A 16,079-nucleotide genomic window follows, 5' to 3' on the forward strand; every position below is an offset into this window, starting at 1 on the left:
CCATCTCATAAAAAGGAGAGTCAATTCACCCCTCACTGTTCTTCCTTCTGCCACAGTTTTTAAAGATGAAGTATCACCAGTAAAGCCACTATCAAAAACAGTCTTAAACCAACTTCTTGCAAGAGCCACTGGAAAAGAAATATCATATAAGCCCCAGGTCTTTTCTAGAGTCAGCCAGAGAAGCTACTCACTTCTTCCAGACTGGCTGCCAGGCCAAGTCATTACCTGACTGACAGCAGTTTCAGGGTTGCCTGGATGTTAGGGCCCCTGGAAATCACTCTGATTAGTTTTCTCCAGGGAGACCCTGCTGAGAACAGAGATTACCTCAAAAGTTGAACCATAGGCCCAGTCAAAGAAATAAGTCAATAAAGTTAAAGCTGTAATTATAAGCTTTAAGAATTTTCCCTACTAGTCCCAACCACCCCAAAGTGATTTTATGGTGAAGCCCAGGAGACCTTGAAATACAAAAAGAGCCTACAATTCACTAAAAGAATAGTAGCAAGAGTAATTCAATGCAAACAGTTCTCACAATCCAATATACAAACATTGTTGTGACATTTTGATGCAACTGTGCAGTTATCACTTTGGGGTCCTGTCTTATTCCAGCTTCCTTTGTGGAAGTGGTGGCTGCCATGTGACTAGGGACACATCATCAACTCTTTCTTATCAGCAAAAATAAGTTGAAACTTGGAAATAAAGCAAAAAAATCATAGATGACATTTGTCCAGTGGAGATGCAGGTAATTTCTTTCCAGTGTAACAGACACCTCCAAAGATGGCATGGTGAGCAAGAGCTTCATGTCTAATCTCACAACTTTATCCTTTCTTTGTTGTTAAATCCCCCACACCATATCCTAGCTTTTTAGATGTTCTCTGAACTGGTCATGACATCTTAAAGGCTTCCTCATTAATTAATGAGTGATATAAAATCTTTGCACGTGTTCATTTTCTATTTGCCTGAGACTCATGATTTTAGCTTTTGGAAGATTAAATTTTAACACGTATAACTAGTATCAGTTAAAAGGGTGCTGTTCATCATTAGAAAGTATGAAACTGTTACAGAAAGATCTTAACCCCACAATACATAATACCTGGGATAAATAATGATAATAAGATATTTAAAGAACTTTTAGTCTTTTGTATCATCAATGAAGAGGAGTCTGCCGGGTAAATTGAGGGTAGTTTGAGGGAAACTCAAACTCAAACCCATCCTAGTTTGAGGGAAAAGACCATTGTAAGACTATGAGTCAGGGACTTCCTTGGTAGTCCCATGGTTAAGACTCTGTTTCCAATGTAGGAGACGTGTGTTCAATTCCTGGTCCAGTATTTAAGATTCCACATGCCAGGCCACCAAAAATGAGAGAGAGTATGAATCACAACAATACAAACTTGACTCTAAAGGAATCCATTAACTTAAACGGCGCTTTTAAGAAGAAAATGGGAAAAGAGTAGATAATATTTTATGGTTAATGCTTGGGAGGAATGAAAAATAAATTTCTTAAATCAAAGAAAATTACTTTGATTTTAAAAAGTGTGTATATGTGTGTGTCTCTGTGTATATTTTGCACAATAAATCCATATCATTCTGCCACTGCTAGGGTTCTCTAACAAACAGGCTTGAGATGAAATTAAAGAGGCACAGTGTATTTTAGGGGGAACCTTTAGGAAACACATCTTTGATCCAGAGGGGAAAGAAGCATAAATGGGCAGAGAAGAGGGCTCTGGGACAGGTCTGACCATCTAGAACAGCCCCACGGAGAGTGGTGGAGCAAGAAAAATTGATCAGAGATTTGCTTCCTTGGGCCAAAAAGGTTGGGTCTTTGTACCCTGGAGTCAATTGACTGTTGTCTGGGTGTATCTCAGCAGCAGGTGCAGTACCTGAAAAGACAGACAGAGAGAGACTGTCTTCCAACAGCGCTCCCAGTGCAGAGCCTTCTTGAATGGGTACTTGGGCAGCACATCCCAGAGGCCTCCCTCAGGTTCCTCAGCCTCTCTACACATCACAGGTGGGGCCTGAGATGACCCTTAATCTTTAGCCTGAGACATGGATGATGAAGCAGGAAGTTGAATTAAAACATGGCACTTTTCACCTCTTCTACAGAATTGCCTTCCCCAACACAAGTGGCGCTGAAGCCAAATTCTTTTCTCTCTGAATCAGAAGAAATTTGGTACTACAATGAGACTAGAGTGTAAATCTGTCAGTCACATGTTCAGAGGGTTTGATGATGTCTTCTTCCGCTCCATCAGTCTCCTCCAAGGCTTTCTTCTCTCTTCTTCTTAGTCATCAGCTTTGTTGCCAGAGCCTTGCAGATAAGAAACAAGTTATAGACAGCATTGCAGCATCAGCATGCCTGGCTGGGTCCATTCTTTTAGAAACTGAAGCTTCCATGGACGTCCTAGTTACATAAGCTCACTAGTGTCTTGGCTTTGGAAAAGACAAGCAGCTTCTCATTTCCCTCAGTTTAGGTCCTTGAGTGTCCAGAAAGGTCTTATTTCTTATAAATAAGACCTTATTTCTCAGAAAGGTCTGGCTTGAGTTCCTTTTTATAACTATCACCCTAGCTCCACATAAACAGTGCTGTATTAATGTTTTGTTTCTTTACTTAGTTACAGATTTTGATGACCGGAGGTGCCAGGGTAATCAGAATGACTGATTTCATCATTGAGTTTTGTTGTGGTCCAAATCTCAGGGTTTTTCTCCCTGGGCTGCCTGAGAAAAATGATGCCATGTTGTACTTTTCTTTAAAAACACAAAGATGGTGTGCTTTGAGATATGTTTTCTCAAAGGCAGAATTAAAAATTTAAACAGTGAAACTGAATAAGAAAAGTCTACATTCTTCATCAATGGCCCATTAACAATCCAATGCGGCCAGTATGTGACAAAATGAGCTTCAGTTAAAGTTTCAGAGATTGTTGATAAGCATTTCCAAAAGGGCTTTGGAATATTAGGAGCAGAAAATAAAAACTAACATGGGCTTCAGGGTGGGTTTAACAATGCTCAACAACTTCTATATGAGACAACATGCAGTATAAGGGATCATTTGCTTTTTTGTTTGTTTCTTTTTCCCTTTTGGCCATGCTGCACAGCATTCAGGATCTTAGTTCACCAACCAGAGATTGAGCCCCTGCTCCATGCATTAGAAGTGCAGTGTCTTAACCATTGGACTGTCAGGGAAGTCACTGAAAGAGTCATTTAATCATTTACTTCTCTGTAAATAAAAAGAACTAGTGTTTTTTTTTTTTTTTTAAAGTATGTTCAAGTTCTAAGAATCTGATTTTGTGGCGCATATATGGTGTTGGGGAAGAAAAAAGCAAGAGGAAGCAGGTGGCTCTTGTTTCTTTCTTTATCGTAGAAGCACTGAAGAAGCAAAGCATTCATGGGACTTGCCTGCTGGTGTACTGAGGTCTGCTATGAACTTCTTTTCTTTCTTTTTTTTTCTTTTGAGGCATTTTTTTTATTTATTTATTTTTTGGTAATTAATTTATTTTTTATTGGAGGCAAATTATTTTACAAGTGAATCAGGACACCTCCTCTTATTGAAATATTACAAGAAATATTAGAAATCTTGTATTATATTTTTTGCTAAAATGATTCAAGCATATTTGACATATTTAGCTTTGAAAAAAACTTTTGGTAAATCAAACCTTATCACCAGAAAGTACAGGATGTAGAAAGACAATGATATCGTCTCAGCATTGACATCCTCCACACAATGGATTTATGTAACAAATATGCTTAAAGGTGATTTTCTAGTTCTTCCTTAATGTGAAAAGGATATATATCTCCTCCTAGGAAGACATACATCTTTTCTGATAGAAAACTCTTCTGGTCTGTGTCAGGGAAGCCATCCTTGTGGGGCACTCTGAACAGTAAATGTAAGTGACTATTCCACAGAGAGACTCTGGCAGCACAGAGTGTCAGGGCACAGAGCAAATGAGCACTGCTTTGCCTGCCTTCACCGCTGATCTCACCAGGTTTGACATGCTTCATCTGAAAATAGGAATAATAATTCCCAACTGGTGTGGAAGCAGGCACAGCACAGAGGGGCAGGGGGAGACTCTGCAACTTTATGATTTACCAAGTCAGTGTGATATTTTCCCCAAGGAGTTCTAAGTGGAAGTTACTTCCATTTATTTTGATACAAATAAAGCAGCTGAGCCAAAAAGAAAAGGAAATAAAGGTTCATGAAAGGCCAAAAAGGTAAGAAGTAAAGTAACACAAAATAAGACTCATAGTCTCACAGCTCTACAAAGTGTCTAGTCTATAATTCCAACATATTGGGAAAGATGAGATGTCAGATTTGGGGACAATGAGATATTTTCCTTGCTGTTACATACACACAGGCATGAGGGTAAGGATAATTTTCATGTCTAACATACACATGGAGATGATAGTATATCCACAAGTTGTAAGAGTTCCATTACCACACTCATCAATTTCATTCTGCAAATAAAGACAATGAGTCCATTTAGGCTAGTTGCTTTCCTACTAGTGTCCCAAGCTCTGATGGCAGTTGACCTGGAGTTCACACCTAGATCTCTTCGTTTCATTTTTAGTAAAAGGTGCTACTTTTTAAATTTCTCTTGCCTCATCCTCATATTGACTTAAAAAGCTAGTGCGTGCACGCTAAGTCACTCAGTTGTGTCTAATTCTTTGCGACCCTATGGACTGTTAGCCCATGAGGCTCCTCGGTCCATGGGATCCTCCAGGTAATATTGGAGGATCCCATGGACAGAGGAGTGAGGAATAACAAAAGATAGGGATTATGCAGCCAAGAGTTTTAAAGCAGAAACAATCCCAGCCTTGCAGCGTTCATCTCAGAAGCTCATGTTATGAAATTTCTCCTACTCTATTCAAAAAATGCCACCACTGAAATGGCATGGTTGCAACCATCATTAACTACCAGGGAAATAAAAGTCTGCAGTTACAATATTGATTCTGGGAATCCAGCATGCATTGACTTAGGTATCAGCACTTCAGCGTTTCACATTCCAATGACAGGAGCATTGCTAAGAGGTGCATCCATTCTATAAAATTCAATCTGGTACTTAGGAAGCACTCATGGGCACAACAGCAATATCAGTGATTACCATGCTGAACAACACTCTGTTTTGATTGAAAGATCCTTCAGTGGTTAAAGGTGTCTAGACAGACATATCCAAATGAATATTTAAGTACTGTCACATTCAATCTATCCAGTTAACCAACTGATAACCAACAAGGACCTACTATATAGCACCAGGGACTTATACTCAATATTTGTAATAACTTATATTCAGAAAAGAATCTGAATAAGAATGATTATATGGATATGTATAATGGTGTCACTTTGCTATACATTTGAAACTAACATGACATTGTAATTCAACTATACTTCAATTTTAAAAATTAAAGAAAAGAAGCACACAGCTATCATAGTTTTTCTGCCTAGCAAGTATAAAAATCCAGTGACAAGATTTCTGAATGATAGAGAAAGGAATTCATCATTTTTCTTCTCTAGCTAAGTAGCGTTGTTTTTTTTTTTTTTTTTAAACCACTGAACCATACAAAATGGAAATACCAGGACTTCATTTTTTTTTTTCCACCCAACCTTTTTAAGCAGACTGAACATTAAACAGCAAAATTCAAACCAAAAGACTAAACTGACCTTCAACGGCACTTTTTCTTCTTCAAGTATATTAAGCCAAATTCAATAAAGCAGAGTAACATCTGAGATGGAACTTATTAGAAAGAAACATAACAGAAGCAGGTGCTCTTGCTGTAGCTGACCTTGGCAGCAGCTCGAGCAAAGTGTCTCCTCCAGACCCATAGACAAGCTCTTATTCACTGCATTTGTGATCAATTTAATAGAAATGTCTAGAGATTAAAACCTGCAAGAAACACAGCTGCCTCTTTTCACTTTCAACTTGCACAAAGTTTATCACATTTTCAAGCTGTATGATAATTTCATAACTACATGAAATTTGCATGAAGGGATTGAAAAATTCCATCTTCATACACACTTTTCAACCAGAAAGATTCATCAATATAGTCTGAAGATAAATTAAACTTTGGCATGGAATATAATTTATGAAAATTGCAAAGTACTTGAATTGATTATACCAAAAAAGACATTAAATCTTGATGACTAGCAAACTTATTCAGAGCAATAAAATGTTATGTTTAAATAGAATTAAGACATCAATATAAATTAAAAATATACATTTTAATAGTAAATCATATCACTTATGTAGGTTAATTAAATGAATGCCTTTTCATCATCATTCATAAAAGTGTTCTTAATCACTTATGTCTTAGCTTCTGCTGAATATGTAAAACATGATAGATGAAGAAAGAAATATGATTACTGTTGGAAAGACAGATTACATATTCTGTTCCTTCTTTTCTTTTAGTTGGTGTGCTCTTAGTGACAACTTTCCTCAGAGTTAAAAGTGCACAGAATCGGATTTCAAGAAAGCAATTAAGATACAACCATTGATAGCTGATGACATTTCATTACTAGTAGTAAAGCTATACAGTGTGAGCTGATAAAATAAATGCATACGGAAAGAAACTTAAATCTGTATACTGGCAAATTTTGGAACTTATTGGTACTACTGTTCTAAGCATCGGAACTTCAAGTTTCAGATAAAAGCAGTGTCTTGGCTTTGATAATAATACAATATACCTAACATTTGCAGCTCTGTTTTGTACTTTAAACCTGTATGTGCCCTGCTCAACTTAATTTCAAAGAATCCCTCCTAAATTATAGCAATAATGTGAACCTTTCTTTTCCTATCTGGACTAATGTGGTGAAATTCTTCCTATTTCTGTCTCTCTGTCTCCACAACACACACACACACACGCACACACACACAGTGAGCACTTGAAAAAGATGTTTTATTGCATAAGTCATATTTCAATTCCCACCATCCAACAAGGAACCTGATTTGTTTTTTATATTCACAATATTTATGGAATGAATGAATGAAAGGCTTAGTGAAAGATGTCTGAGGCCCCAGGCCCTATTGCCAGCAGTGGCAGTCAGCTCAGATGGGCAACTTATCTAAAGGTTGATTCTGAGTCTCAAGGAGGGAATGATCAGTGGAGACCAGGCTATTTTTCTGTGCAAGTATCAGGCAGCCACCTAAGGAATGTGATTTCTGGGAGTATTAAAGAAGCTCTTAGCTTAAAAACCAATAGTTCCCTCCCCTGCCATATTGTTGATTCCCCAAATCCCTTGAAGATGCTGTAACATATATCATCAAAAATCATCAGGAGTTAGGTGTCACTAAGAAAGGTGAATGGTAGCCCACTGACAGAGTCAACATCTGAAAAGGTTTAAATAGCTTACACTGCTTTTTCTGAGAGTATATTGTGATTATAAGGATGAAAAATAATAGGAGTCCCTAGACATCTGAAGATACAATATGAACAAGGAGAAAAGACATAAAAAGAGTCTGAGACCCCGGCAAACTTTGGTAAGCAGTGACAATCTTTCATTCTTGAAGCTAATGAATCTAGACAGGAAGAATTTGTAAAATTACATCTGTAATTATAAATGTTTTATGAAATATTGTAATCATTTTTCAGGTCTAAAATAAAATAGTAATACTCCTTGGGCCCTCTACTACTGTGGTCATGCAGGGTTTTTAGCACAAAGGGCACCTTAAGATGTCCCCTACCTACAAACAGCTGGCTGTTGAGCTGTAACCGGAAATGGCCCTCTTCTGAGGTCTCCCTGGTCATCCTCGGGAGGTTGTCCACTTGGAGCGAGGTCTCCTTGAGGTTCCTCTCAGCCCGGATGTAATGCCATTGGTTGTCATTCAGAGGAGAAGGAGACTGGACTATGAGCTCTATGGGGCCATTCCCAACATCAATGGCAAAAGTGATCTCAGAAGGAGCTGAAACAAAAAATGGAAACAGGTAGAAATATGAATGGAGTTGTCAGTGCATTTAGGACACAAGCATATTCTGAGCGAATGGTAAAACAATTAAAAATGCTAGGTAGGGAGGACTTCAGTTGAAATCCCTGCAGTATTGAAATTTCCACTGATAGTAATAACTACCAACTACTAAATCCCAAGCTCCATCTTTTTCCTTCATTGGTTCTCACTGAAAATTCAGGAAATAGAATAGCGACCAGGGCCACTGATGCCAATCTGATAAAATACACCAGTGCCAAGGTGCTAGATTTTCTGGATCTGTTCTGACTTCACTTGTGTGCTCATTGATAGCTATAGATCCTGGCTTAGCTTAGAAGACACCCTCCTGCAGAGAGAAGAGCACACTCTGGAAAGTCCACTGCTTTGTTTATTCATTGTGTGTATTATAATAATGCATTTCATATATTTATAACATTATTATATGTATTATATATTATTATTCTGTAATGTATTATTTTTTTCAATACATATGATACAAGCATTCATGCTATCCCTGAATTTTTTTCAAAATGAGGCTTGGAAATTTTAAGTGCCTGTCTGCATCACCGGAAATGGCAGTATCTAGGTCAAATATAAATCTCCCCCTCAACTTCCCACACAGGGACTTTCTTCATGACTCTTTCTACCCTTCTAAAATAATCTGCTTATTGTATAGGACAAGAAGCAGCTGTTGGATATAATGCTACCTATGATGATGATGATGATGATGATGATGATGATAATGATAGGAAGATAATAGTGGTGGTCATGAGAGTGGCAGAGGTGGTGGTAATGATGGTTATGATGGTGGTGAGGATAGTGGTGATGGTCATACTGGTGAGGATAGTGGTGGTGATGATGACAGTGGTGGTAATAATGGTTGAAAGGATAGTGGTGATGGTCATACTGGTGAGGATGGTGGTGGTCGTGGTTGTGGTGGTGGTGACGATGATACTATCATCCCTGAAAAACAAAAAGAAGTAGCAGCAGCACAGTACACACAGTGAACTCTGCTGAGCACTTTTCTAAGCACTGACCATAGATGCTCTCATTTTAATCCTCAGAACAACTCTATGAAAAAAATATCATTTTTAATTTCCATTTCATGGGTAAGAAAATGAAAGTAGAAATAATTTGCTCAAAGATTCCTCAGTAATTAGAATCTTCATCATTTTCCTCTAATTTAGTATATCTTCTTGTATTTTCTGTTATTATGTAAGAAATCTACATTTGAAGGATGTGGAGAAACAAATAATAAATTGAATTTGAGGGAAAGACAGTCCCCTTTCTGGAACAGGATCCTTCATATTCCAGACCTTCCTTTCTTCTCAGAACCTTTTGACAGCCCCCCCTTTTTTACTGTTGAAATAGGACATGTGTATTTCTTTGACAAGATCATCAACTAACAGATCTGAATTTTCAGCAATACAAAAGGTAAAACATCACCCTGAATCATACCTTCCTCAACCTTTAAATTTTAATAGAAAGAGGACCTTGATAAAGAAGATTTCAATATGAGGATGTCAAGTAGCAGAGAATTTTATTTTGGGCTCCTGGTGAATGTGAACCATGACCCCAAAGAGAGGCAATAAGAAAAAAGGTTTAAAAATGAGATTTGAGGGCTTCCCTAGAGGTCTTGTGGTTAAGAATCTGCCTGCGAATGCAGGGGACAGGAGTTTGATTCTTTCTCTGGGAAGATCCCACATGCCATGGAACAACTAAACCTGTGCCACATGACTACTGAGCCAGTGCTCTAGAGCCTGTGAGCCACAACTACTGAAGCCCATGCTCCACAACAAGAGAGGCTACCACAATAAGAGGTCCACTCCACACAATGAAGACCCAGCAAGCCGAAACATAAACAAATGAATAAACATTTTTTAAAAAAATGGGATTTGAGACATAGACTCTGGAGCCATCATAACCTAAGGCAAGTTTTCAAGCTCATTACTTCTTAGTCTTCTCGTTTGTAAAATGAGAACATTACCTCTTAGTCATCACCTTTGTAAAATGAGAATATTATCACTTAGTCTTCTCCTTTGTAAAATAAGAAAAAAATATTAACTAGTTGTCAGGTTGTTTATAAATTCATCCTGACAAAGTTGCTAGAACTGTGCCTGACATGTAGGATGAACTCAACAATAATAGTTATTGTTATCAACATGACTCATCAACCCAGATCAATCATCTTTGCCTCATAAATCTATGCATTAAAGGAAACAGAATTGAAGGGAACAAATCTGATTCAACAATGAAAAAATTAAATAAGAACAAAGTTGTCCCATTGATCCACTTCCTGTTTCTTATCAGGCCACCACTGCCACCTTGAAGCTCTGCTCATCCAGAGACCAAATAAACGATTACTGAGAGGGTGAAGATAAATGCATTTCTCTTTAAAAACACAGGTAAGGACTGGTGAGACTGATGGGGAGGGCTGCTAAAGATTTTGCTAAAAGCCTTTCTGCAAAGCTGATCTTGTGGATATTAACTTCCACACAGACAGCACATCTTTGTGGAGGGCTGGCTGCACAACTCTGCTCTCCACCCCCTGCCATCTTTAACTCCACGTTATGTTTCCAGACTGTGCTTATCTCTACTTCAACGTTTATCCCTCTGTTGTATAATGATCTGTTTATGGTCTGTCTCCTAGCTAGTCTGCAAACTCTAGATGAATACCTCATTTATTGGAAAACCAGAACCTAGGACTGGGCCTTGTATACAGGAAGTTCTCATCAAACTAAAATTTCATTCATTAAAATGTTACACTAAACATACTACATCCAACTTTGCAATTTTCTTATTTTTTTTAATTTTACATCAAGATATTAGGTCCTTAAAAAACTTTTAAAATTATTATTATTTAACTTTATTCAAGTCACTACTAAAGATCAACTATGTTCAACTCATTCCTAGAACTAGGGAAGAATCAGTGAAATGCAAAAATAATAGCCAACATTTACTGAGTGCTTACCATGATCCAGTCACTTTGCTAAGCACTTTTCATTAATCAACTCATTACAGTCCTATGAGAAAGGAGGGAACTGATCCACAGATAACTGAGAAATTACTCCAACCCAGAGTTGGCAGAGCTGGTATTTAAATCCCGGTGATGTGTCTCTGGAGCTCACTTTTTAACCCACTTGTCCTGTGACAAATCTTCCATCCTCAAAACCTATGCAAGCCCTACCTGGACAGTCAAATCTGGATATAAATCAATATAATACAGGTTCCTCAAAAAAACTGAATGAAATAAAAAAGTAAATACATGGTGATACATCCAACATTGGCTAGTGACTTGGTGGACTGGATACTTGAAACCAACGTGAACTAGCTCTTATTTTCTGAGGGGATAGACATAGCCCAGTGGCCCAAGACTAAAAAGCTGGTGGCCCTGTGGTAGCATCACCTCTATCATTAATTTACCTTCCTGCCTCTCCTTCTCCCAACAGTCTGAGAGATATCCTCCCTCGTTGTTTATACCATAAGGTTCAAGACAAAGTCAAGGAGTAACTTGAATTTTAAGTTGGGTTTTTACCAAAGCAAACTTGTGCTAAGCAGAGACAAATGAAACAAAATGAGCTCATGGTGTACTTGAGAGAAGACTGGCAAAGAAGGGGCATGTCAAGTGGAGGAAAGTGCCATACATGAGCAATTGAATATCGAGTACTCCTAAGCGAATAGAAGAAACTTCTAAAGCTTCTGTACAAAGCCCTTGCTTCCTTGAACTGTGACACCATCAGTTCAGTTCAGTTCAGTTCAGTTGCTCAGTCTTGTCCGACTCTTTGCAACGCCATGAATCGCAGCACGCCAGGCCTCCCTGTCCATCACCAACTCCCAGAGTTTACACAAACTCATGTCCATCGAGTTGGTGATGCCACCCAGCCATCTCATCCTCTGTTGTCCCCTTCTTCTCCTGCCCCCAATCCCTCCCAGGATCAGGGTCTTTTCCAATGAGTCAACACTTTGCATGAGGTAGCCAAAGTATTGGAGTTTCAGGTTCAGCATCAATCCTTCTAATGAACACCCAGGACTGATCTCCTTTAGGATGGACTGGTTGGATCTTCTTGCAGTCCAAGGGACTCTCAAGAGTCTTCTCCAACACCAAAGTTCAAGAGCATCAATTCTTCAGCGCTCAACTTTCATCACAGTCCAACTCACATACATACATGACCACTGGAAAAACCATAGCCTTGACTAGACAGACCTTTGTTGGCAAAGTAATGTCTCTGCTTTTTAATATGCTATCTAGGTTGGACATAACTTTCCTTCCAAAGAGTAAGCGTCTTTTAATTTTATGGCAGCAATCACCATCTGCAGTGATTTTGGAGCCCCCCAAAATAAAGTCTGACACTGTTTCTTCATCTATTTGCCATGAAGTGATGGGACCAGATGCCATGATCTTAGTTTTCTGAATGTTGAGCTTTAAGCCAACTTTTTCACTCTAGTCTTTCACTTTCATCAAGAGGCTTTTTAGTTTCTCTTCACTTTCTTCCATAAAGGTGGTGTCATCTGCATATCTGAGGTTATTGATATTTCTCCAGGCAATCTTGATTCCAGCTTATGCTTCTTCCAGCTCAGTGTTTCTCATGATGTACTCTGCATATAAGTTAAATAAGCAGGGTGACAATATACAGCCTTGACGTACTCCTTTTCCTACTTGAAACCAGTCTTTTGTTCCATGTCCAGTTCTTATTATCGCTTCCTGACCTATATATAAGTCTCTGAAAAGGCAGGTCAGATGGTCTGGTATTCCCATCTCTTTCAGAATTTTCCACAGTTTATTGTGATCCACACAGTCAAAGGCATTGGCATAGTCAATGAAGCAGAAATAGATGTTTTTCTGGAACTCTCTTGCTTTAGACCACTGCTAACATTTGGTCACAAAGAGTCAGACACGACTGAGCAACTGAACTGAGCTGAACTGAACATTTGTTCACTGCTGAATCTAACCAGAAATAAAGTACTTAGTCACATGCCCTGGTACCAGTGAATTCCCATTCTTGTGTTTACCAGTTTAGAGTGAATTTTTTTTTAATTATAGTCAAATATGTCTGATTGACATATGGGTGCCACCAATTCCATCTTGCATAAATAAGCAACGAAGAGATGAAGAAGTTCCTCACAATTTAGAGTTCGAGAAACAGAAATTAGAATCCATACTGCAGTATCAACAATAGTCTCTTTTCATGATGCCAGACTGTTCTCAACAGCCATTTTCTTCTGATACCCTCATGCACCCCAAAATATCTATTTTTACCCACAGAGCAATTGTGACCTAATTGTCAAAATAGCTATTATTTTTGTCTCATTTGAAACAAATCCATTAAGACTTGAGGACATAAAGTATCTTGTGTTTCATAGAGTATAGACTAATCTCAAGGTTTAAAACTAAAAATGTCTTTAGTTGGAAGTGACCCAGAAGGTAAAGACTGAGAATTTTATGCGAACTTGTTGTTCAGTGTTTAACAATTTGGACACATCGATTTTGAAAACTTCTGTTCAGATAGTTACACAGTAACATTCCTTTGGGAGAAAAGAGAAATCTCCGAGAAATCTACTATGAAAGCTATTTTCTTTCGGAGAAGTTGACCTGTAGAAGAATCTCTGGGACAATAATTCCATCTATATAAAAAATATAGTGGAGATTTCCCTGCTGGTCCAGTGTCTAAGACTCTCCGCTCCCAATGCACAGGGCTGGGTTAGATCCGTGGTCAGGGAACTAAGGTCCCTCCCACTGCAACTAAGAGTTTGAAGGTCTCAGCTAACGATCCCCCATGTTGCCGCGAAGATCCCACATGTGGAAACTGAGACCTGGCACAGCCAAATAAATAAATAAATGAGAAAGGCTTATTTGAGAAAGGATTCTCAAAGCACAAGATCATAGCAGAGCAGAAGGAGGACATTAAAATATATATATATATATATATAAGATGAATGCAGCTGTTAGTTAGAAATGAAAGATCCACTCCCTTCACCCATGCTTGTTTGTTTTTCCTTTTAAATTTATTTATGTATTTATTTTGTCTAAGTCAGGTGTGCACAGGCTTTCTTTAGTTGCAGTGAGCAGCTGGGGCTACTCTCTAGTTGCAGTTTGCCGGCTTCTCATTGTGGTAGCTTCTCTTGTTGCGGAGCACAGGCTCTAGGGCACGTGGGCTTCAGTAGTTGCAGCTCTCAGCTCCAGAGCACAGGAGTTGTGGTACACAGGACTGGCTGGCCCACTGCGTATGAAATCTTCTCGGACCAGAGATTGAAACCATTTGCCCTGTATTAGCAGGCACGTTTTTAACCACTGGACCACATGGTAAGTCCTGTTTTTCCTTTCAAATAATAATCATAAAACAAGATATTTTGAAAAATATGAGGCTTTGTACTTTGAAAAAGTTTACATAAAATCATAGTTTGAAAAACACATGTTCTCTGATCTGGTGAAATGTGTACACCAGAAAATGACATCACTGGATTTTAAATTTCAATCAGATTTAATATCATTTGCATTTAAAACAGTTTTGTACAATATAATAGTAAAACAAAAAGCATAAGAAAGAATCATCTAAAAGACAAAATATAGTACCAGAAAGTACAAACAAATCGGACATTGAAATGTAATTAATACTAAATCATAGCTCATTACCTTGTGATAATATGCCATAACATTTGCTGCTGCTTTAATGAATTGAAAGGCCTTAGGGCTTGATTTTTATTGAATTTACATTGTGGTTATTATATCCATATTATTAAATATTTGGCACTCAACTCCACATATTTAGAACTTGCCCAAGGTAGATATGAGGGATCTTATTTCGCACTAAAGCCAAAAGAGCTTCCTCCCATTAACAGCTTAAATCACTGGAGTAAAAGGAGGTTAAAACTACCAATTAGAGAGATCTTTTTTTTGTATTGTGCTGTAACTGCAGAAGAAACACTTAGCTGTGTCATGCTTTGCAGGATACTTATACAAACACCTCAGCTATCTTTTCCAACCAGCACTTTTGTATCTTTTTCTGGAGTGCTCAAATTTCTAAGTTTCTGTTGTTAAGACCTTACTTAAATCACTGCAGATGCTGATTGCAGCCATGAAATTAAAAGACGCTTACTCCTTGGAAGGAAAGTTATGACCAACCTAGATAGCATATTAAAAAGCAGAGACATTACTTTGCCAACAAAGGTCCGTCTAGTCAAGGCTATGGTTTTTCCCGTGGTCATGTATGGATGTGAGAGTTGGACTGTGAAGAAACCTGATCGCCGAAGAATTGATGCTTTTGAACTTTGGTGTTGGAGAAGACTCTTGAGAGTCCCTTGTACTGCAAGGAGATCCAACAAGTCCATTCTAAAGGAGATCAATCCTGGGTGTTCATTGGAAGGACCAATGCTAAAGCTGAAACTGCAATACTTTGGCCACCTCATGTGATGAATTGACTCACTGGAAAAGACTCTGATGCTGGGAAGGGTTGGGGGCGGGAGGAGAAGGGGACGACAGAGAATGAGATGGCTGGATGGCATCACCGACTCTGTGGACATGAGTTTGAGTGAACTCCGGGAGTTGGTGATGAACAGGGAGGCCTGGCGTGCTGTGATTCATGGGGTCGCGGAGAGTCGGACACGACTGAGCGACTGAACTGAACTGACTGAAGCTTCCAATGGTATTTCATATAGTCATATTCCTACTGTAATACAGTCAATTGCATCATTCAAACCAAAGAAAACATCCGTTTGGATCCAGATAAATAAGACACCTAATGAAAAGCACACGTCTCCCTAGTCATAACTTTAATAAGAGCAAGATAGTGGAAGCAGTCCAATTTGTGTATAAGGAAAAAGGGGGGTACATTGAAGGCCGAGAATCAGGAAACTAGCAAGAGCAACTAAAAGATGTGTTTTCTATTATTGCCACACACCAGTAATTCTAAATAATGCCAGCAATAAAATGTTCCTCCACCAAGAAAAAAATTTGTAACAAATCTGATGTTGATATTACTTTTTAATAATGTATATGTAAGGTTCAAATAGTACATTGCCTACCATTTAATACATATTATTTTCAAGCGGAAAGTTAATAGAGAAAACTCCTGACTTACTATTGGCTCCTGAACATGCAAACTAAAATATGTGTTTGTTTTTAAGAATAAGAACTCAAGTTTTGATTTTCTGTTTTTACAGTTACTGTACTATCACTGT

At 38.3% G+C, this 16,079-nt stretch overlaps 1 protein-coding gene across 2 annotated transcripts in view; it reads right to left on the reverse strand.

Annotated features, from left to right (window-relative positions):
* Positions 1 to 16,079, reverse strand: part of CNTNAP5 (contactin associated protein family member 5) — a 1,080,786-nt gene that overhangs the window by 162,589 nt on the left and 902,118 nt on the right. For both annotated transcript variants that reach the window (XM_055397661.2, XM_088842198.1), the window contains exon 17: positions 7,665 to 7,883. In XM_055397661.2, coding sequence (XP_055253636.2) covers positions 7,665 to 7,883 — 219 coding nt within the window. The remainder of the gene's footprint in view (positions 1 to 7,664; positions 7,884 to 16,079) is intronic.

Source organism: Moschus berezovskii, chromosome 2, assembly GCF_049115385.1.
Source record: "Moschus berezovskii isolate FMDL1 chromosome 2, NW_MosBer_1.0, whole genome shotgun sequence".
Lineage (NCBI taxonomy): Eukaryota > Metazoa > Chordata > Mammalia > Artiodactyla > Moschidae > Moschus > Moschus berezovskii.